The following is a 21,985-nucleotide window of genomic DNA, read 5'->3' as shown; positions in this document are numbered from 1 at the left end:
TGCGGCTCCGATAGCCAAAGCACCATATCGGTTGGCCCCTCCCGAGATGTAGGAGTTGTCTACGCAGCTGCAGGAGCTGCTGGACAAGGGATTTATTCGGCCGAGCAGTTCACCCTGGGGAGCCCCGATTTTGTTCGTAAGAAAGAAGGACGGGTCGCATCGGATGTGTATAGATTATCGGGAGCTGAACAAGGTAACGGTGAAGAACCGATACCCGCTTCCAAGGATTGACGACCTATTTGACCAGCTTCAGGGAGCATCTTGGTTCTCCAAGATTGACTTGCGTTCGGGGTATCATCAGATGAGGGTCAGGGAGGAGGATATGCAGAAGACTGCGTTTCGGACGCGCTATGGTCATTACGAGTTCGTGGTGATGCCGTTTGGACTCACCAATGCTCCTGCCGCGTTCATGGACCTCATGAACCGCGTGTGTAGACCGATGCTGGATCGGTCTGTGATAGTCTTTATCGATGATATCTTGGTCTATTCCAAGACTCGGGAGGAACACGAGGAGCATCTGAGGGAGGTATTGGAGACCCTGAGGAGGGAGAGCTTGTATGCCAAGTTCTCCAAGTGTGAGTTTTGGTTGCGCGAGGTGCAATTCCTTGGACACCTCGTCAACCAGAACGGGATTCTGGTTGATCCGGCCAAGGTCGAGGTCGTGATGAGATGGGAGGTCCCGAAGTCTCCATCCGAGATTCGGAGCTTCCTGGGATTTGCAGGCTACTATTGGAGATTTATCCAGGATTTCTCCAAGATAGCCGTACCCCTGACACGACTAACGAAGAAAGCCGTGGTCTTTCGGTGGGGACCCGAGCAGCAGGCTGCGTTTGAGATGCTGAGACAGAAATTGTGTGAGGCACCAATCCTAGCCCTGCCTGAGGGCGTAGAGGATTTTGTGGTTTACTGCGATGCGTCCATTTCGGGGTTGGGTGCAGTTCTGATGCAGAGTGGGCATGTCATTGCCTACGCTTCGCGGCAGCTCAAGCCTCACGAGGCAAATTACCCGGCGCACGATTTGGAGTTGGGGGCGGTGGTCTTTGCCCTCAAGATTTGGCGGCATTACCTCTATGGGGTTCGGTGTACCATCTACACGGACCACAAGAGTTTGAGGTACCTCATGGACCAGCCGAATCTGAATATGAGGCAGCGGCGGTGGTTGGACGTGGTGAAGGATTATGATTGCGAGATCCTTTACCACCCGGGGAAGGCCAATGTGGTGGCCGATGCGCTTAGCCGCAAGACGGCGCCGATCAGGGATGTCTGTTTGAGGATGACTGTGGTGACTCCCCTGTTGGAGCAGATTCGGGAGGCTCAACAGGAGGCTATCAAGGAAGAGCATCGGAAGAGTGAGCGTGTAGTGGGTCAGGTTTCCTCCTTTGATTATGATGGCAGAGGACTTTTGACATTACACCGTAGGGTGTGGGTGTCGTATCACGGTGGTGTGCGTCAGATTTTGATGGAGGAGGCGCACAAGTCCCGATTTTCTATTCATCCCGGGGCGACGAAGATGTATAGGGATCTTCGTCCGGATTATTGGTGGCCTTGCATGAAGCGGGATGTGGCATGGTACGTTGAGCGGTGCTTGACCTGCAGGAAGGTCAAGGCCGAACATCAGAGGCCGCATGGCAAGATGCAGCCGTTGGACATTCCACTGTGGAAATGGGAAGATATCACGATGGATTTTATCACAAAGCTTCCCAGGACCGCACGGGGAGTGGATTCGATTTGGGTCATCGTGGATAGATTGACCAAGAGTGCTCACTTTATTCCGATTCAAGAAAGCATATCGGCCGAAAAATTGGCCGACATCTATATCAGAGAGATTGTGGCACGGCATGGGGTGCCAGTATCGGTAATCTCGGACAGGGATGTGCGTTTTACTTCCAGATTCTGGAAGAAATTTCATGACGAGTTGGGCACTCGTCTGTATTTCAGCACCGCCTTTCACCCGCAGACAGATGGTCAGAGTGAGCGGACCATCCAGACTTTGGAGGACATGTTGCGGGCGTGTGTTCTGGATTTCGGTGGTAGCTGGGATACCTACCTTCCTTTGGCTGAGTTCTCCTACAACAACAGCTATCACGCGAGTATTGACCGACCCCCGTTCGAGATGTTGTATGGGCGGAAGTGCAGAACCCCGATATGTTGGGGGGAGGTGGGCCAGAGAGTCATGGGAAGCACCGAGGTGGTGCTAGAGACGACCGAGAAAATCCAGCAGGTTCGAAGCAGACTTCAGACTGCACAGAGTCGGCAGAAAAGCTACGCCGATAGACGCCGATCCGACTTGGAGTTCCAAGTCGGGGATATGGTCCTCCTGAAAGTGTCGCCTTGGAAAGGTGTCATTCGATTCAGGAAGCGGGGCAAGTTGGGCCCAAGGTTCATCGGGCCGTTCAGGGTTGCAGCCCGGGTGGGCAAGGTGGCGTATAGGCTGGATCTGCCAGCCAAGCTCAGTCAGATCCACAGCACCTTCCATGTTTCGCAGCTGCGGAAGTGTCTGGTGGACGATTCAGCAGTAGTACCGTTGGAGGATATTCAGGTTGATGATAGCTTGAATTACATTGAGCGCCCAGTCGCAATACTTGATAGAAAGACCAAGACGTTGAGAAACAAGAGGGTAGAGCTAGTAAAGGTGCAATGGCAGCACCGCAAGGGTTCAGAATGGACTTGGGAACCGATGGTCGAGATGATGGAGCATTACCCCGAGCTGTTTCAGGACCAGGCAGCAGACTTCGAGGACGAAGTCTAAAATAAGTGGGGGAGATTTGTAGCACCTGGTTTCCGGTATGTGAATTTTATTTGAGCATTGCCCTAATATAGCCTTGGACTCGGCGAGTCATAGGGTCCGACTCGCCGAGTAAAGACGAGACTCAGGACACGTTTTAAGTAGGCGACTCGGCGAGTCCACATCCTGGACTCGGCGAGTCACCGCTGCTGGATGAAACCCTAAGTTTCAAGGGTTTGCACCCTATTTAAACTCTCATTCCGCCCCAACTCGTCCCCATTCACCCCCAGAACTCCCCCAACATCGTTTTCCCTTGTTTCCTTGAGAGTTTGAGGTGTTCTTGGTGTGTTCTTGAAGGTTTTGAGGAGAAAGAGGAGTAGATCAAGAAGAGGAGAAGGAGATCAGCCATCTTTGTGTCATTTCAACATTTCCCTTGAGGTATATCTCGTTTTCCCCTGTTTCTATGCTTAGGATGTCATTTGGGACACTCTTGAGCAATTCTTCAAGCTTGTTTGTGCTTAATGACTCGTAATAAGTGGATTAACCTTTAGATCTAGGCAAGATTGAGCTCCAGGAGCTTAGATCTGTGAGCTTTATGGCCCCATGTGGCTTGTTCATCCTAGATCTACCCTTTTGAGGCATTTTACACCCTAAAATCCACATTAGTGAATATCCACACGTAAAGTTGGAAACTTTACGTGTGATTTGTGTCCTAGAAGTCCAGATCTATGAATGGCATGGACTGAAATCGAGTAAATCTATGTATTTGGTGAATGCATGGCGACGACTCGGCGAGTCGTATAGGTGACTCGGCGAGTCTGGTCGCGAGTCACCGATTTGGTCCCTTCTTCATGTGTCGAGTTGAGCCATGAGTCACAGGGGGTGACTCGGTGAGTTGGGAGCTGAACTCACCCATGTTAGGACTCGGCGAGTCAATGCCCTGACTCGGCGAGTCCAAGGCAATCTTCATAGAGCAAGAACAGACTCGGCGAGTTGTTCATACAACTCGGCGAGTCTTAGCATAAAGTGTTCATCGGATGAAGATGAACTCGACGAGTTGTTCATACAACTCGGCGAGTAGGATGAAGGAGTTGAGTGACAGTTAGAAGGTGAACTCATCGAGTCATAGCCCGACTCGACGAGTAGAACCAGGGACCCAGGACAATAGTTTGCTAGGGACTCGGCGAGTGGAGATCCACTCGGCGAGTCGGGTCAACTGAAAAATTGACTCTAGCTTTGGCTTAGAGCTAGACCGGGGGTAAAATGCTCATTTTACCTAAAGGACAGTTAGTATTGTTTGATTGAGTATGTTGTGGGAATTGCAGCCGGAGGACTCCCGGAGCAGCAGCAGTCAGTCATTTCCCGATCAGTTCAGCATCTACTTTGAGGTGAGTTACCTTCCAGTAGCAGTGGGTCTAAGGCCACAATGCCGACCCACCAGTAGGAAATGTATGATAGATGATTGTCTTTGTGATATCATCTAAGTTTGCTACTACCTGATGTGTTATATGCTCGCATGATATGTTGTATGTGATAAGTAGTAGAGTTGGGTTGTTAGGACCAAAGGGTAGCCAGACACCCCAGATACGTCTGACAGTATGTGATGATATGTTTGCATGCTGGCTTGTTATGTTATATGTGATCGTAGTAGTAGGGGGTGAAATAGTCCCCGAGGATCGGTTGTTAGGACCGATGGGTAGTCAGCACCCCAAAATGGCTTGACATGGGTAGTCAGCACCCCAGAATGGCTTGACACGGGTAAGACGGCACCCCAGAATGGCCGTATGGGTAGGTCGGCACCCCAGAATGGCCGTACCGGGTAGCCAGGCACCCCAGAATAGCCTGGCAGTACGTATGTTATGTGTTTGTATGGTATGCGGTACGTTGGGGGAACTCACTAAGCTTTGTGCTTACGTTTACAGTTTTGTTTTCAGGTACCTCTGCATCGAAGGGGAAGGAGCCGGCGCGGTAACGACACGTCATACACACACTCTTCGGTTTCCGCATTTATGAGATTTACTGGGATTGTACTCTGATATTTTGATGGGATGTATGGTTTGACTTTTTAGAACATGGTTGCGATGTGTTATGGTGTGAACAAACAATGTTTTTATTTATTAACGTTTTCTAAAGTAATACCTTAAAAATGAAATTTTCGGACGTAAAAATTGGGTCGTTACAATAAGTCAACCACGTACCCTTCTAATCCATTCCTGGCTTCAAAAATAAATGGTCCACTTGGATTCACATTCCAATTCCTACAATGACATTACTAAATGAAATCAGAACAATGAAATTAGAATAATGATGATAAGGAACAATAAAAATGCTAAGACAAACCTCAAATCCTCTCCAAACTTGTTCATTTTCTTGATAGCAGCTGGACAAACCACTGATTCCCACTTTTCTGCCTTTTGTAACATATGGTAGAACCTATCCATCATGTACAACCTAATTTCTTCAAACATTGCTAGAAGGGGTTTCTTTCTAGCATCCAATATGATGGTGTTGAAGCACTCTGCAATGCCATTTTCAACTGCCTCACATGCTACATCAGTCCTAAAAAATGCCCTGCACCATGTCTGAGGATGTATTGCAAGCAAATGTTCATAAGCATTGGGATTAACCTCTTTTATATCATCCATTTTCCTCAGAAATTTACTCTCTACAATTGAAAAGGAAGCTGCCCAGAACATATTCTTGAACTCCACTCCAGAATAGGTCTTCCTAAAGTTAGCATATATGTGTCTTGCACACTGTCTATGCTCCACATTTGGTAGTACTTCCTTGGTTGCTTCAAGAAATCCCTACAATGTAATGAATACATAAACATATAAGATGATGGTAAGGAAAAATCATAAATATGCTAAGAAATTACAAACCTTATGTTGATCAAAAATTACAATAAACCCTCCTCCATCTAGCAGATTAAGATCCTCTGTGAGCAGTTCCAGAAACCATTTCCAATTAGCTTTGTTTTCATTGTCAACAACTGCCCAAGCAATTGGATAAACTTGGTTGTTTGCATCCATCCCTATTGTTGTGAGTAATTCTCCTTTACATGTCCCTTTCAAGAAAGATCCATCTAGACCAATTACCCTACGACACTCTATTTTCCAACCTTCCTTGATTGCTTTAAAACACAAATACATCCTGTGAAAGTATGTTGTTTGATCTGGATTTACAGTGACACCCACTTGGACAGTGCTACCAAGATTTGACCTTAGTAACTCATGACAATAGTCCCACACCCTAGCATAATGTTCTGTGAGTTTACCATCTATAATGGTCATTGCTCTACACCTTGTTCTGTAAGCCTTAGACCAAGACACACCACAATGAAATTTGGTCCTAATTATTGATTGCATCTCCTTACACTTCAAGTTAGGTTTCATTATCAACTCCTTCAAAAAGTGTCTTGCTAGCCATTTGGGACTCAGTAACTTTGAAGTATTGAAATTTCTAACACATTTGTGCTCATCGACTAAGGTTTTAATCTGAAAAGACTTTTCTTGAGTCATCCAGGAAGCATGAACTCTGAATGGACAGGGTTGAGACTTCATCTTAGAACCACATTTGGCAGTTAATCTCACAGTGTCACACTTCGCAAATTTAATGTTATACCCTGACTTAATAGCATAATTAGTGAGACATTGTTGCAACTGATGTGGTGATTAATACCTTTCACCAAGAAGGGGCTTCATCTTATTCCACTTAACTAATGGGTTATGAATGGGGAAGCCTGCACCAACTACATCTCCCAAATCAAGACCATTAGCCCCTGCTGTATCATCGATCTCCTCTTCTGAACCAAACCCTTCTTCATCTTCATCAACTAAATCATTGTCTTCATCGGCTTCATTATCTTCATAATCGGAACTAGAGTTAAGGAAAGCATCCTTGCATCTCTCTTTACCCTATGTCTTGAAATCATCTTCTTCCATTTCCACATCTATGTGCTCAGTATCGAGCACCTCCTCATCATCTTCGTATTCTTCAGAGTCGTATTCTTCAGATGACTCATGGTGAACTTCCTCTGATTCGACAGCCATTGGGTTTTACCTTCGTTTCTCTCAGTAAAACCCTACTTCCTTCGTGTTTCACTCTGTGAAACCCTAACTTTTTCTCTCAATTGATTTACCAGACGTCGAATGCAGTGGAAATGGAAAGGTAAAACTCTCTTGTACACGTAAGGTGCCACATGCACATAGTACCGGTGGGATACCGGCTAACCCATTAAATATCCCATTTTGATTACGTTTACCGGTATTTAGGACTAAATTACAATAATATATATATATATATATATATATATATATATATATATATATATATATATATATATATATATATATATATATATATATATGGGCTAAATCGATTATAAGGCTATGGGACGTTGAGCTCACTTTTTCATACCCTACATTTTTTTTTTTGGGAAAACTGCAATAAAGTCCCTAGCCCATATAATCAATTTAGCCCATATATATATATATATATATATATATATATATATATATATATATATATATATATATATATATATATATATATATATATATATATATATATATCTTTACTATCTTATAAAAGAAATCTAACTATTTCTAAAAATAGATTGATTATAATAATAATATTTTTTTAAGTCGTCCAAATAATGAAGTTGATAGTACAAGTAAACATTAATAAAATAATATTAAATCTTAACCACATTTTGAATTCAAATATTTATCATCAAATCTCCTTATATTTCTCAGCAATTTGATATTGTTCCCTCAAATCCCGGATTCATTCAAATTTTGAACCCTTTTAGATATCCTTAAATTTAGCATGTTGATTCAAATATCACTCCAATCGCATATACCTCTTTGTTCCCTCATCTGCTATAAAGCCCACCGTCTAGGAACAAAAAATGACTTCATCTCCCAAATAACACCATAGTTTGATTATTTTGTTTTCGACATGTACTTTCTTTTGTAACATAACATTTTTGTAGAGGAAACATATCACCGAAAGAATTTACAAACTCCGCCGCTTTGCGCGGGTACGCTGTTAGTATATATATATATATATGGGCTAAATCGATTATATGGGCCATACATAGGGACTTTATTGCAGTTTTCCAAAAAAAAATGCAGGGTATGAAAAAGTGAGCTCAACGTCCCATAGCCTTATAAAAAATCGAAACTACTGAACAAAAAATTATTTCAAATAACTTATGCACAGAGTAGGCATTATATACCATATAACAAAAACTCACAAAAAAAAAGTTTTTGGACTACTTCCTACGTATGCTGTTTCAAACTTGTTATTCATATGAGGATTTTGGAGGCGAAGGAGGGAGCAAACCAATCAATCTAAAAAGAGTTTTAGAAAATTTAAGATTTTTGAACTCAATGGTTATTTTATTTTTTTAATATTTGGTTATTTCAGTAATATGTAATTGTCACTTATAACTAGACTCTTGATATGTTGGAGCTCAAGATCCTATGATTGGTCGTAACCGGTCATGATTATTTTAACCAAGTTTTTTTAAGGGTGCCTGCGACCAAACTCCGTAATATTTGTACACCTGTGATCCTATTCTCGATTTCAACCAAGTAAAAAACATATAAGTTTTATTTATTTATTTTCACCAAAACTTTGTTTAACTTTAAACCAAAATACAGTTGGATCCGGTTGTGTAATCCTACCACATCAAGCTATATTTAATCATTGATCTTCTTAAGCTTTTTCCATGTCTTTTGCATTCATATCTATACACCTCATAGGAAGTCACTTATCATTGCAAATCTTAATTGTTTTATTTTACTAAAATTTTGGTAATCCTTGGTTATCATGTTATGGGGAGTAGGGTGCGCCAAGCCCCTCGCCAGACACGCCAAGCTCACCAAACACCACCCCCGGCGTCCGCCAAGGGGTCGCTAAGCCAAAGACGTCGGTTCACCAACTAGAGGAGAGAGGAGAGTCATGGTGATGGGGGTGCACCATGTTCAAACCAAATTCCAACCATTTTTATAAAATTTATAAAAAATTTTGTTAAAAAAAGTAGCCGTTTGTTTTTTATAAAATTAAAAAATTTAAACTTTCTTCCAACCACTATAAATACACACTTAAACCTCAGCATTTCACCACACAATCATTTATTAAGTTATCACATACCTTTAAGTTCTCAAAATAACTTAATCATGTGTATGTACATATGCATGGATGTATTTATGCACAAGTATATAAAAAATTAAAAAATCGGCTTGCACAAAAATATAATTTATTTTTGAAATCGTAAGAATTATTCATAAAACTGAAGGTAAGTTTTGTAAAAAAAAATGTCGATCTTATTAAACTAAAGTATGTTTGATAAAATTGAACAATTTAGTACTAAATGATTCAACATCTTAAAGGTTCCAATCTCTTAATGGTTCGTTCCCTAACCGCTATCAAACGCGCCAAATGCCAACCTATTCCTGAATGGTTCCACTTATAGGTTATAAACAGCCCACGACTTCTTACAAATATATGTGATCGAGCTACAACATGAATCATATTCGCTCTTTTCCAGAAAGGGCAAAATGACGAAGTTAGCACTAATATCTATACAATCCACATGAAGTTACTAATCATTACAAATAATGATGATTATTTCTCTAAAATTTGTACAAACATATATCTACCTTGGACTAAAAGAAGTATGTGTAACAGTCGGAAGTGAAGCAGGATTATTTAATCTATGCCTAAAAGCAGGGATTTGACCAAACTCATTTGATTCTGTGTCGGTTTAGTGAAGGTAAGGGTACAATATTTTTAGATAACATTTGTAGAGTCATAGACATGGTTGGTCTAAGTGATGGAACTTCTTGTGTGCAAAGAAGCCCTATTTGTATCACACTTCGTATCTCCTTCTTCATGCTGCTACTGGTGTCATCCTTCAAAAGTAAGTTTGGATCAAAAAGCTCATCCACTGTGCCTTGCTGAAAATGCCTCCATGTCTATTACATCACCAATGAAAGAATGATCAGCTACTCAAACCTTTTATATGAATTTATTGACATACATACAAAAAGGTGTGTCTTGATGTTTATAATTAAATAAAAGACTTGGTTACTTACAATTGTAAGCAAGCTGTGAGTGTCATCTGATGTTTGTGTTCCTCTGTTTGGGATTCCAGTAATCACCTCAAGCAAAAGCACACCAACGCTATATACATCCACCTTTTCTGTTAACTTACCATTGAGTACATACTCTGGAGCCATATATCCACTGGAAACAATAAAAGAGAATGCGTGAGAAATACATTAATTCAATTTCACAAGGAAATATTTTGGGTGTGATGTGTGATGTATGTTGGAGAGCTTGAATGCATAGATCATTTTTTTCAGGTTAAAATACTTGAAGGAAGTGCTTACAGTGTTCCTGCAATCCCAGTGCTGATACGATTTTTATCTTCTTGAAAGGACCTGGCTAATCCAAAATCAGCAATCTTAGCACGAAGTCTTGAATCCAACAAGATATTAGCAACTTTTATATCCCTGTGAATGATCCTGGTTTTACTGTTTTCATGAAGGTAGGCCAAACCCTCTGCTATTCCCACTATAATATCAAATCTTTTCGCCCAGTTTAGTTCCTTACCTCTAACTGCATCTGTACAACAAGTCCATAAAGAATTAAATCCCATTCTCATCAACTCATCATGATCAAGAGGCAGAATGCCAGCAATTTAAGCATTTGAAGAATTACCGAAGATGAAATAATTGAGACTCTTGTTGGGTAGATATTCATAAATGAGAATACTTTCAGGCCCCAAACAGCTGAATCCTACCAGTTTCACCAGATTTTTGTGGTCAACACTACTAATGATGTTGACTTCATGATAGAAGTCCCCTGTTCTATGTCGCTGGTTGAAGAAAAGTCTCTTGGCAGCAATCTCTCTTCCATCTGGAAGAACTCCCTATCACAAATTGCATTGTGTAATTAATGTCATTTGGTATCTCTAAAACAAAACAGCATAAACCAAGAATCCAAATCATACATAAGAAAAACATTCATACGTTCTTTTATCAAATATATACCTTGTATACCGTTCCAAATCCGCCTTGACCAAGCTTATTCACCTCATCGAAAGAACCCGTGGCTTTCTCAATGATGGAATATTTGAAGTTCAAGTTGCTATTGTTCACCATCATCAACAATTGAGTGTCATCAGAACCTAAAATCAATGTTAAGGAAATCAAAACATTCCACAACTTGTATCAACATCGTTTTTTGCTTTCATAGAGAACCTAATAATAGTCAAAGAATGAGAGACAACTCATACCTCGTCTTTTTTTTTTTTGATTTATTTCTACGCTTCCTTGCATAAAAAGCAATAATAGTCACAACTAAGAATGCTACAGCAGAAGTAACAGCCATTACAATAGCTATTATTTTCCATGCAATACCATAAACAGGGACCAATTTATTATCTTCACAGCACTTATATTAATACAATAAAGAGAAAGGACCGATTCTTGATATTTTAACTTGAAAACATCTTTTACCATATATAGTAATACAACTATAAGATGTTTGATCGTCAATATGCAATGATCCACATCAAACCTCAAACTTAAAAGGTAAAATAGTTTCATAATTGGCATCAACGAATCGGACAACACTATTTAAAAATAAAAATAAAATAAAGAGAGTGCATGAAAGAGTAGAGCAATCGACTTACCTGTAGATAGTGTGTTGTGATGATCAGGATATAAGAAATTGGAGTCAGAATACTTGATGAAGCAACCAACATACAATGCATACCCCTCTGACACAGGCAAGCAGCCTAACATGGAGGTAGCTGCTTTTTGCAAACACTACGCACAAGAATCTGTATCTAATGTACGCCAGCAATCAGCCATTGCATACACTGATTTATTTTCTGTCCCAGAAATAAGAGCCTGTTTTCCAGCATTGTACTCTTTACTTTTAGGTGCATTTTTCACTGTTTGAAACACAGCCTTTGAGGCTGATTGTTCAAAGGCATTGTTTCTCATTGTTTTATTCACACATATAACTCTGTCTTCTTGACCTGTATGCTCCTCAAAGAAGCTATAATTCTCATATCTCATGAAGCAACCAGTGAGATAAACCCGACCACCATTGCTGGGTAAGCAACCTGGAAGAGAACTACTTGCTACATCATAGCATAAGTTGCATTCACCGGTAGAAAGATCACCATAAAACTGAGCAAGTCCATAGGTCCTATCAGGTGCTGTGCTTGTAACTACTGTTCCAAATTGTGAAGTTCGCATTTTGGTGCTGATGTCGGCCGTTGCCTGGATGAAGTTCTGAGTGAATTTGGTTTCGTTGTTCAGTACCTGATTTTGACAATTCCTTTGGACCACTTGGCTTTTGGCATTTCCGGCTGATGCATTTACAATTAAAAATCTAGGGTGAGATGGATGAATGTATATACAATCTCCCTTGAGGAAAAAAAATTCGTGGGCTAGTTCCCATATCAGTTTTGCCTTCAGATTTCGTCATGGGCCAGTTTGTAAGAGTTTTTCGGGCTTGGCCTTATTGGTAGTTTTAGGTCAATTTTCTTGTCTTTATTATATCCCATGAAATCGTGTAACCTAATATATCTGAAATCCATTCAGCAATATTAATACTATCACGCTCGAACGTGTTCGCCTCCTGCAGACGTAGCCAATCACTGTGATCTTGTGAACCATGTAAATTAATTGTATATTATTTTCGTTTTGCATTTATTATTCTCTATGAAACCGTTTATCGTTTGTTGAAGTGATTAAACCCTAACACTCAACTATCGACAAAATATGTTTTGAACTTTCTATTTTTCTAAGTTGTTGCGATGTTTTTCGTTTTAATCGGTCATTTGGCTGTCTCCTAAAAAAGATACTTTGTTGTTTTGGAGGGTGAACTACTGGATTTAAGCATTCAGTATTCACCCATAATCTCGAGAGCTTTCATTAAGCAATATAAAATAACATGCTACATATAAACAAACTAAACAGACTGAGCCTAACCGGAGCCTATATAATAATATAAAGTCTAATATCTCTAGTCTAATATCCCTACCACTTTGATTGGGAGACTTATACTAAAATCTGAAGCTAGATCTAAACTCAAAGAAAAACGAGTGTGGTAGGCCCTTTGTGAAGATGTTTGCATATTGGAGGCTAGAGGGCATGTGAAGAACCTAAAACTTGACTTGTAGCTACCTTGGCACACACGAAGTGAACGTCTATCTCAATGTGTCCGGTCATTTTGATGTTGATTGGATTGGTAGGAAGGTAGACAACATTTACATTATAACAGTTTGCGATGGTAGCTTTAACAAGTGGTGATTGGAGCTCCCAAGAAGATTGTTAGTCACAGGGTTGATACAACATTAGCCACCCCACAATTTTTTGCTTCAACACTTGAGCATCAAATGATTACTTGACATTTGCATGACCATCAGAGTAAATCATCACCAAAGAAAACAAAGTGACCGGATTAGCGGGACTTCCATTCTCATAAGCATTAGCGTATGCTAAGTCTTGCAGGTGGTATATAATTGTAATCCATGATAAGAGTGCCTACAAGGAGTTGAGGTATGATTCTATTGGCTCGTGGATAAACATGAATATATTTTGGATGACATATGCTAAGTCTTCTAGGTGAGTATTAGATGTTGAAGTTCCCCAAAAAGGCTACCATACAACATGGGTCATTGACCAGGTGTAACACCCGGAATCCAGAAGACTAATTAAGGAAAGAAAAACTTCGGTATGACTGGTCCGCCACGTGGGCCTACAGTCTCCTCGGACCGCTCATAGGGTATGTTGGCCTTCAGCACAAAGCAGGACCGCCTCAACCCGACCAACAAGCAAACAACCATGTGCGCATAACTATCATATACTGGCATATACAAACATCAAACATATCTATCTCACTGATCATCAATCATAGAATTCTCTCGTAACTAGAGTACCAACCTAGCAGGTCACTAACATACCAATCCCTACGGATCATAAGAGCATAGCATACTGTCTACCCTGATTCTGATCTAACAGATCATAACCACGTATAGCATACCATAACAATAACAACTAAAGTGTCGGCCTTGGTGCCGTAGACCCTATCGATATAGTGAGGATAACTCACCTTGCATATGTCGACTTGGAAGGTAAACTCTAACTCTCAGATCACTTGACATAGGCTCCACCACCTATTATCATAGTACAATATACTCGTAAGTCCTTAACCTTATAAGGTACTCCATAACCCACTAGTCAACCCCTGATCAAAGTTAAAAGTCCTCAGTCAAGGTCAACAGTCCATGTTGGCCTCGACTCGCCAAGTACCCTCGGCTACTCGCCGAGTTCCTTGAAGCGTATTTCAACTCGCCGAGTCATCGGGGTGACTCGCCGAGTTCCTTTGATTCTTGATCAAACTTTAAGGCCACCCGCTGAGTTTCCTCCTTGCAACTCGACGGATACACATGCATACATGTCCTGAAGAAAACTCATCCGACTCACCGAGTTGTTCTTCAACTCGTCGAGTCTATGGCAATCATCATCGGACGTCGAGTTGTTCATCCAACTCGTCGAGTTCACGGCCATCTTCATGTGACTCGCCGAGTCCATTCAGTCCTTTTTCCATACAAACTTGTTTTGAGCCATGCAGCGGCTCCAACTCATAGATCCAAGCTTCTCGGGCATGCTTATCATGTAAAGTTGCAAACTATACGTGCATGCATGGCTATAAAGGCTCTAAATGCCTAATTTAAGTTCTTAATGGAGCTTCATGCTCAAGAGGGATCTCAATCATGACCAAAACTATAACTTTATGCTTCTAGAATCCAAGGAGGGTCCAGATCTGAAGTTACAACCTCAGATCTAGCCCATAGCTCATCTTACCAACTTAATATTCCACAAAAACCCTAAACTCAACCAATAGAAGAGATCTATAAGAAAAATGGCAATTTGGGTACCTCTAGAAGATGATAACTGAGATAAGTGTTGATTTCCACACTCTACTTGCTCCAATCTCCTTCTCCTCCAAGCCTTCTCCCTCCAAAGATCCTCTTTTCAAGCTTCAAACACACAATGGGCACACACACACATATTAGGGTTCTCAAGGACTCTCTAGAACTGTAAAGAGGCCCAAGGGAGGCTAAGGTTCCTTTAAATAGGGTGCAAAACCCTGGGATTTAGGGTTTCATCTGCCAGATCCTACTCGTCGAGTAGGTCACTTAACTCGCGATCCCACCCCGCTACTACTCGACGAGTAGGGCAACCAACTCGTCGAGTAAGGCCTAACTGTAACGATCGTCTTCCGAGGTATAAATTTATTTAAATTCTCAAGTCTTATTTTGGGCTATAATAGAATTGTATATTCTGGATTGGGCCTCCTTGATTTTGGGCCGATACATAGGCTGCCCATAAGCCGTACGCGGGGCGTAACCCTTTGTACGCGGGGCGTAACACCTAAATGAAGCGCAGGGATTAGAAGCGTACGCGCAGCGTACCATAGGGTACGCCCAGCGTACGCGGCCAGATGCAAACCCTAATTTTAGGGGTTTGAGGGCTATATAAACCCCATTATAGCCTCCTTCCATGTTTTCCCATCAGTCTCCTCACCCTCAAGAAAACCCTAATTCGTTGTTATCCTCTCTTGTGTGTGAAGAAGCTTTTGTGAGTGTTTTGGTGAAAGGAAGTAGTGAAGAAGGAAGAGAAGAAGTTGGAGAAGAAGCTTGAGCTCAGAGATCTGAGCTAAGTACACTCTTGGTCATCAAAGGAAGGTATAAAGTTCTGAACTTTCTTCCTTTTCATTCTAGATCTAAGGTTATGGAAGTTTGGACCTTTTTAGGTCCAAAGGTTGAGTCTTGATTTTGTAAATCGGTTTTGGAGCTTGGGTTGCCATCTTTAAGGCTCAGAAACACTTTCCTAGCAATAAAGTTTCAATCTTTGAAGCTTACATGAAGTCATGCATGAGATCTAGTTAGCTCCATGGAAGTAGAATGTTATTTATGGAAGTTTGAGCCTTTATGAGACTTGTAAGCCATCAAGTAAGCAACTTTATGGCTTAAGACATGGAACAAGCTTAGGATCTGGATTTGTAGCTTCTGGATCGGATTATTAAGCACTTAATGGGTTTTTGGCTTAACAGGGTTGTACGCTAGGCATATAAGGAGGTACGCGCCGCATACAAGCCAGCAGCCAGTACGCTCAGCGTACCTTGGTGTACGCCCCGCGTACGCTGCCAGTTTGGGCTTCGAGTGTTTTGGGCCTCGGTGTGGGCTGAGTTTTAGACTTAGGATCTTTGGGCCTTAGTGGCCATTAGAATTCAGTTGCTTTGGACCAAGGATTAGTATTGGGCATAGGTAAGGCCTAATAAAAGGTTTTGGGCCCAATATAGAAAATTGGGCCATTAGTGGGCCTATAGTGGGGTCATTAATGGACTTAGAAGGAATTGAGGGTTTGGGCCATATTGTGACCCATGCCATAGTAGGGGTAAAAGGGTCATTTTACCCATAGGAGAATCCCCATTCTGATTTAGTGTTTCATTTCTCATGATAGCCGAGAAGCAGCCGGAGCAGCAGTCAGGGATTTCTCATTCAGGAGTTCAGCAGTCAGCATCACGAGGTGAGTTTCCTTCCAGTAGGAACGGGTCTACGGCCACAATTCCAGCATGTTTAGTTAGCATTAGTTCCGGACTTCGGTCCGATGTAGTAGTTCAGGATGCTTGGTGTCTTTGTGATTCAAGCATGTCTATGTGTTATGTGTTCCGGGCTTCGGTCCGATGTAGTATGCAGTATATGTGTTTATGTTAGTTGATATGTTATGCTATGCTATGTTTAGCCAGTTCCGGACTTCGGTCCGATGCAGTTAGTTCCGGACTTAGGTCCGATGCAGTCAGTTCCGGACTTCGGTCCGATGCAGCTTCCGGACTTCGGTCCGATGCAGAGGGCAAGACCCTGGTTAGTTTCGGACTTCGGTCTGATGTAGTGGGCAAGGCCCAATATGTGTTTATATGTTTGTATGGTATGTGGTAGTTTGGGGGAGGTCACTAAGCTTCGTGCTTACAGTTTTCAGTTTTGGTTTCAAGTACTTCCGCAAGTAAAGGGAAGAGCTCGGGATGATGGCATCGCACACACCATAGCTTTAGTTTTATTCCTCGGAGTTTTTCTTAGTTATGATGTGATACAGTTCCGATACAGTTTGTGATATGATATTTTACGATGGTTTGAAATATTTAATGTATGGGTTTTATATTATGAAATTCAGTATATGATTTTAGTAGTATTAAACAAAAAAATTTGGGATGCATTTTTGGGATGTTTCAAGTTGGTATCAGAGCCTTGGTTTGAGGGATTCAGATACACTTTCAGGTGTGTCTGAACTCAAACTAAGGAAATGGTAAAAGATTTTTAAAAGAAAAACATTTTTTTGAAAAAGAACTTAGAAAGAAAAGAGTTTTGATAAGAGAAAAGGGTGTGGTGCATGCGATCAACCAAGCTCAAGTAAGTACTCCCAAATTACCCATACAAGTTTATGTTATCAGTTTCAGTTTCAGTAGAACAACATGCTAGAATAAGACAAAGGATCTAGGAAGATGCCTTATGTGCCTGCTATATGTGTTCCAGCTTTATGAGAATTGCATGCTAGTATTGAGTAGACAGCAGTATGATAGCCTGTTTAGGTTATGCATGGTAGTATGAGCTTAGCATTGTATGCTAGTACAGTTTCTCGTTATGAGGATAGAATTACTTGAGTAGTTTCCTATATCCGAATGCTACTTGCTTTGTGCTTTGTGGGACTCCGAGTAATGGGAGTTAGCCATTAGGTGAATATGTCACATCACATGTGATCAGGGTTGAATAATCTCAGAGTGCTTGATTTGACCCTATTGTGTAGCTCTCATTTGAGTCTAACCATTGTAGGGACGAGTCCTTTACTCGAAGGATTATCTGATCCTCATCACATGTGATGGTATTCAGGTGATGACCAATTGGCATTACAAGGAGGCCTTCAGCAGCTGAGGACTGGTATTTGGTTGAGTCAGAGATTTCCTTAAGGCAAGCCTAGGATGAGAGTAGCAGAGATCAGTAGCAGTGTTAGTGGCTTGTTGGAGTCTAGGCGGTCCTTGAGGAAAGTACGGATAGATGTGGAAGGTAGTAGGGGCCCATACTACTGGAAGTAGAGGATCTGTACTTGAATCGACGAAGGATGAGATGAGACCGGAAAACCTATAGTAGTAGTGATCCCTCGAGATATATCAGTATTTCTGACGTTTATCATGATGTGCTTTCAGAATGGTGGTTTTACGCCCTAGACCAGCAGGTAGCAGTTCAGGTACCGGGGAGGGATCAGGACCAGGCTCGGGGGCCGAGCAGTTGGATGAGCAGACTAGAGAGTTCTTCACTTCAGAAGTTACTCGCATCATTCTCGAGCAGACTCCAGTGATCTTTGGTTCGATCAAGGAGGGTATACTAGAGTTGATGGAGGAGAGACTAGGTACATTTCGTGCTGAGGTGGAGGCCATGATAGGGTCGCGCACGCTTACTTTCAGGGAGTTCCGAGCATGTGGAGCTCCATATTACCACGAGGCGCGGGACCCCATAGCGAGTACTAGATGGTTGGCGGATGTGGCCAACGCTTTTCGCACGAGCAGGTGTCCCAAGGGGGAAAAGGTCAGATTGGCGTCCTGTCTTTTGAAGGATAGGGCACGGGATTGGTGGGAGGAGGTCGGACATGCCATTAGAGATGACACAGCTTTGGATGCTATGACCTGGGCTGATTTTACTGCCAGGTTTAAAGCTGAGTTCGCACCGGTTATTGAGGTGCAGCAGTTAGCCAGGGAGTTTAGGGATCTCACCCAGACTACCGAGACAGTAGCGGAGATTACCGCCAAGTTCAGGGAGAGGGCACTTCTCGTTCCTCAGTACGCAATTGATAAGGAAATGAAGAAGGCTTGTTATCACGAGATGTTGCGGAGTGATATTCGCCAGTTTGTGAGCCGGTCCGGCTGTAAAACGCTGGATGACATGATTGCCAGGGCGCGAGAGAGAGAGAGAGAGAGAGAGAGAGATTGACCTTGAGATGGAGAGAAAGAGGAAGCCGGAGGCGGCTTCGGGTACAGGGAGTTCGGGAAAAAAGCCTAAAGTTTCAGATCACAAATCCAGGAGTCAGCAGAGCCACGGTCGGTGTGGTAAGTGTGGTAGATTGCACGATGGGGCGTGCAAGGCAGGGAGTGCCGGCTGCTATAAGTGCAGCCGGACTGGGCAGATGAGCAGAGATTGTATGGCCACTACTACCGCCATTGCGACATCAGATCTGATTTGCTTTTAGTGCAATCAGAGGGGACATAAAAAATCCCAGTGTCCGAGTTTATCTGTTACAGGAAAGGTGTCAGCACCTGCCCCTGCTACTTTGAGGATTACAGATGGCCATCAGGGTCGAGTTGAGACAGCGGTGGCGAAGAGTAGGGCTTTTCAGTTGACAGCAAAGGAGGCACGAGTGACTCTTGACGTGGTGACGGGTATGTATTTTTCCCTTATCTCTTCATTTATTATTCATTATTTCTTATGGTTATATGTTTTGTATAGGGTCGTTCTCAGTGAACGGCGTATCAGCCACGGTATTGTTTGATTCGGGGGCTACCCAATCATTCGTCTTTCTTTCACTTAGCAAGAGGTTTAGCAGAGCTCCAGGGGAGCTAGATTGTCCACTTGAGGTTGAGATAGTAGCTGACAAGACCGTTAGGGTTGCGAGAGTACACAGAGGATGTTCCCTTAAGTTATTCGATGAGCAGTTTCCGGTAGACTTGGTCCCTATTCCCCTGCGTGGGAATAAGGTCATAGTAGGCATGGATTGGCTGAGCCCCAATGGGGTGGTGATAGATTGTGAGCTACAGTTAGTGAAGGTTCGCACTCCCAGTGGGGGAGAGTTAGTGATTCAGGGCGAGAAGCCACAGCGCGTACCAGTTCTGTGTTCAGCAGCGAGAGCGAGGCGCTATTTCCAGCAGGGTTGCGCCGGTTATATTGCCTATGTTTTAGATGCCCGGGAGAAGGGAAAGACAACGGTTGATGATGTTCCGGTAGTGCGAGACTACCCGGATGTATTTCCAGAAGATTTGCCTGGAATACCTCCCGAGAGACAGGTCGAGTTCAGGATTGACCTGATCCTTGGTGCGGCTTCGATAGCCAAGGCACCGTATCGATTGGCTCCCTCAGAGATGCAGGAGTTGTCTACGCAGCTGCAAGATCTACTAGACAAGGGTTTTATCAGGCCGAGCAGTTCACCCTGGGGAGCATCGATTTTGTTTGTAAAGAAGAACGGGTCGCACCGTATGTGTATAGATTACCAGGATTTGAATAAGGTAACAGTAAAGAACCGTTACCCACTCCTGAGAATAGATGATTTGTTTGATCAACTATAGGGAGCGTCTTGGTTTTCCAAGATCGATTTACGCTCCGGGTACCATTAGATGCAAGTCAGAGATGAGGATGTGCAGAAGACTGCTTTCAAGACCCGGTATGGTCATTATGAGTTCGTGGTGATGCCGTTTGGGGTCACCAACGCTCCAGCCGCGTTCATGGATCTCATGAACCGCGTTTGTAGGCCGTTGTTGGATCAGTCGGTGATAGTATTTATTGATGACATCTTGGTTTATTCCAAGATTTGGGAGCATCACGAGGAGCACCTGAGAGAGGTGCTAGAGATTTTGAGAAGGGAGAGACTTTTCGCCAAGTTCTCCAAGTGCGAGTTCTGGTTGCGCGAGGTACAGTTCTTTGGACACCTCGTCAACCAGAAGGGTATTTTGGTAGATCTGGCCAAGATAGAGGACGTAATGCAGTGGGGGGTCCCGAAGTCTCCATCAGAGATTCGGAGCTTCCTAGGTTTGGCAGGGTACTACAGGAGATTCATCCAGGATTTCTCCAAGATAGCTGTACCGCTCACCCGACTAACTAAGAAGTCGGTGGTGTTTCGCTGGGGGCCTGAGCAGCAGGCAGCATTCGAGACCCTCAAACAGAGATTGTGTGAGGCACCGATTCTTACCCTGCCAGAGGGAGTAGAGGATTTCGTAGTCTACTGTGATGCTTCGATCATAGGTATGGGAGCAGTGTTGATGCAGCGAGGCCGTGTGATAACTTACGCCTCGAGACAATTGAAGCCTCACGAGGCTAACTATCCTACGCATAATTTAGAGCTGGGGGCAATGGTGTTTGCCCTCAAGATTTGGAAACATTACCTCTATGGGGTTCGTTGTACCATTTACATGGATCACAAGAGTTTAAGGTACCTCATGGATCAATCGAATCTAAACATGAGGCAGAGTCGATGGTTAGATGCGTTGAAGGATTATGATTGTGAGATCCTTTATCACCCGGGGAAGGCCAACGTGGTGGCCGACGCCCTGAGTCGTAAGGCGGCAGCAGCCCCGATCAGGGATATATGTCTGAGGATGATAGTAATTACTCCTTTATTGGAGCAGATCAGAGAGGCACAGGTCGAGGGCCTCTAGGAGGAGAGGCAGAAGTGTGAGAGGATCGTGGGCCGAGTAGCTTCCTTTGACTACGAAAGTCGAGGACTGTTGACCCTCCATGGGAGAGTTTGGGTACCGTACCGGGGCGGTGTGCTGCAGGTATTGATGGATGAGGCCCATAAGTATCGGTTTTCCATCCATCCAGGGGCGACGAAGATGTATAGGGATCTTCAACCCTATTATTGGTGGCCCTTCATGAAGCGGGATGTCGCCTGGTATGTGGAGAAGTTCCTGACCTGCAGGAAGGTCAAGGCAGAGCATCAGAGGCCTCATGGAAAGATGCAGCCGTTAGACATTCCAGTGTGGAAATGGGAAGATATCACCATGGATTTCATCACTAAGCTTCCCAGGACCGCACGCGGAGTGGATTCGATTTGGGTTATAGTGGATCGATTGACGAAGAGTGCTCATTTTATACCGATCCAGGAGAGCATATCGGCTGAGAAGCTAGCCAATATTTATGTGCGTGAGGTTGTGGCACGGTATGGAGTGCCTGTTTCAGTGGTGTCAGACCGAGATGTCCGTTTTACTTCCAGATTTTGGAAGCGGTTTCATGACGAGATGGGTAATCGTCTCCATTTCAGCACCGCTTTCCACCCTCAGACGGACGGGCAGAGCGAGAGGACGATTTAGACTCTCGAAGACATGCTTCGAGAATGTGTCCTAGACTTCGGTGGCAGTTGGGATACATATCTTCCATTAGTGGAATTTTCGTATAACAACAGTTAC

General features: G+C 43.0%; 1 protein-coding gene and 1 pseudogene across 2 annotated transcripts; both read right to left on the bottom strand.

Annotated features, from left to right (window-relative positions):
* Positions 1 to 4,901: 4,901 nt before the first annotated feature.
* Positions 4,902 to 6,018, bottom strand: LOC145035292 (uncharacterized). Its single transcript, XM_078983859.1, has 3 exons — positions 5,608 to 6,018; positions 5,066 to 5,532; positions 4,902 to 4,983 (listed from the first exon to the last, which is right to left on the bottom strand). Exons 1-3 carry the CDS (start codon positions 6,016 to 6,018, stop codon positions 4,902 to 4,904), a joined length of 960 nt encoding a protein of 319 aa, XP_078839985.1.
* Positions 6,019 to 9,340: 3,322 nt separating this feature from the next.
* On the bottom strand, positions 9,341 to 12,241 carry LOC145035291 (cysteine-rich receptor-like protein kinase 2; annotated as a pseudogene). Its single transcript, XR_013678335.1, has 7 exons — positions 12,226 to 12,241; positions 11,410 to 12,122; positions 10,792 to 10,965; positions 10,460 to 10,670; positions 10,129 to 10,363; positions 9,832 to 9,982; positions 9,341 to 9,711 (listed from the first exon to the last, which is right to left on the bottom strand). The product of XR_013678335.1 is annotated as a cysteine-rich receptor-like protein kinase 2 (transcript).
* Between the last annotated feature and the right edge of the window lie 9,744 nt (positions 12,242 to 21,985).

This window comes from Lactuca saligna, chromosome 3, assembly GCF_052625555.1.
Source record: "Lactuca saligna cultivar CGN05327 chromosome 3, ASM5262555v1, whole genome shotgun sequence".
Lineage (NCBI taxonomy): Eukaryota > Viridiplantae > Streptophyta > Magnoliopsida > Asterales > Asteraceae > Lactuca > Lactuca saligna.
The sequence above is the reverse complement of the archived record's forward strand: the minus strand, read 5'-3'. Positions and strand labels throughout refer to the sequence as shown.

Bases quoted from the DNA above. Each gene is read 5' to 3' on its own strand.
- LOC145035292 (XM_078983859.1), bottom strand. From the start codon at position 6,018: ATGACCATTATAGATGGTAAACTCACAGAACATTATGCTAGGGTGTGG. The intron at 5,533-5,607 runs GTTTGTAATTTC...ATTACATTGTAG, and splicing joins TAATTTTTGATCAACATAAG to GGATTTCTTGAAGCAACCAA. The intron at 4,984-5,065 runs GTTTGTCTTAGC...ATGTCATTGTAG, and splicing joins AAGTTTGGAGAGGATTTGAG to GAATTGGAATGTGAATCCAA.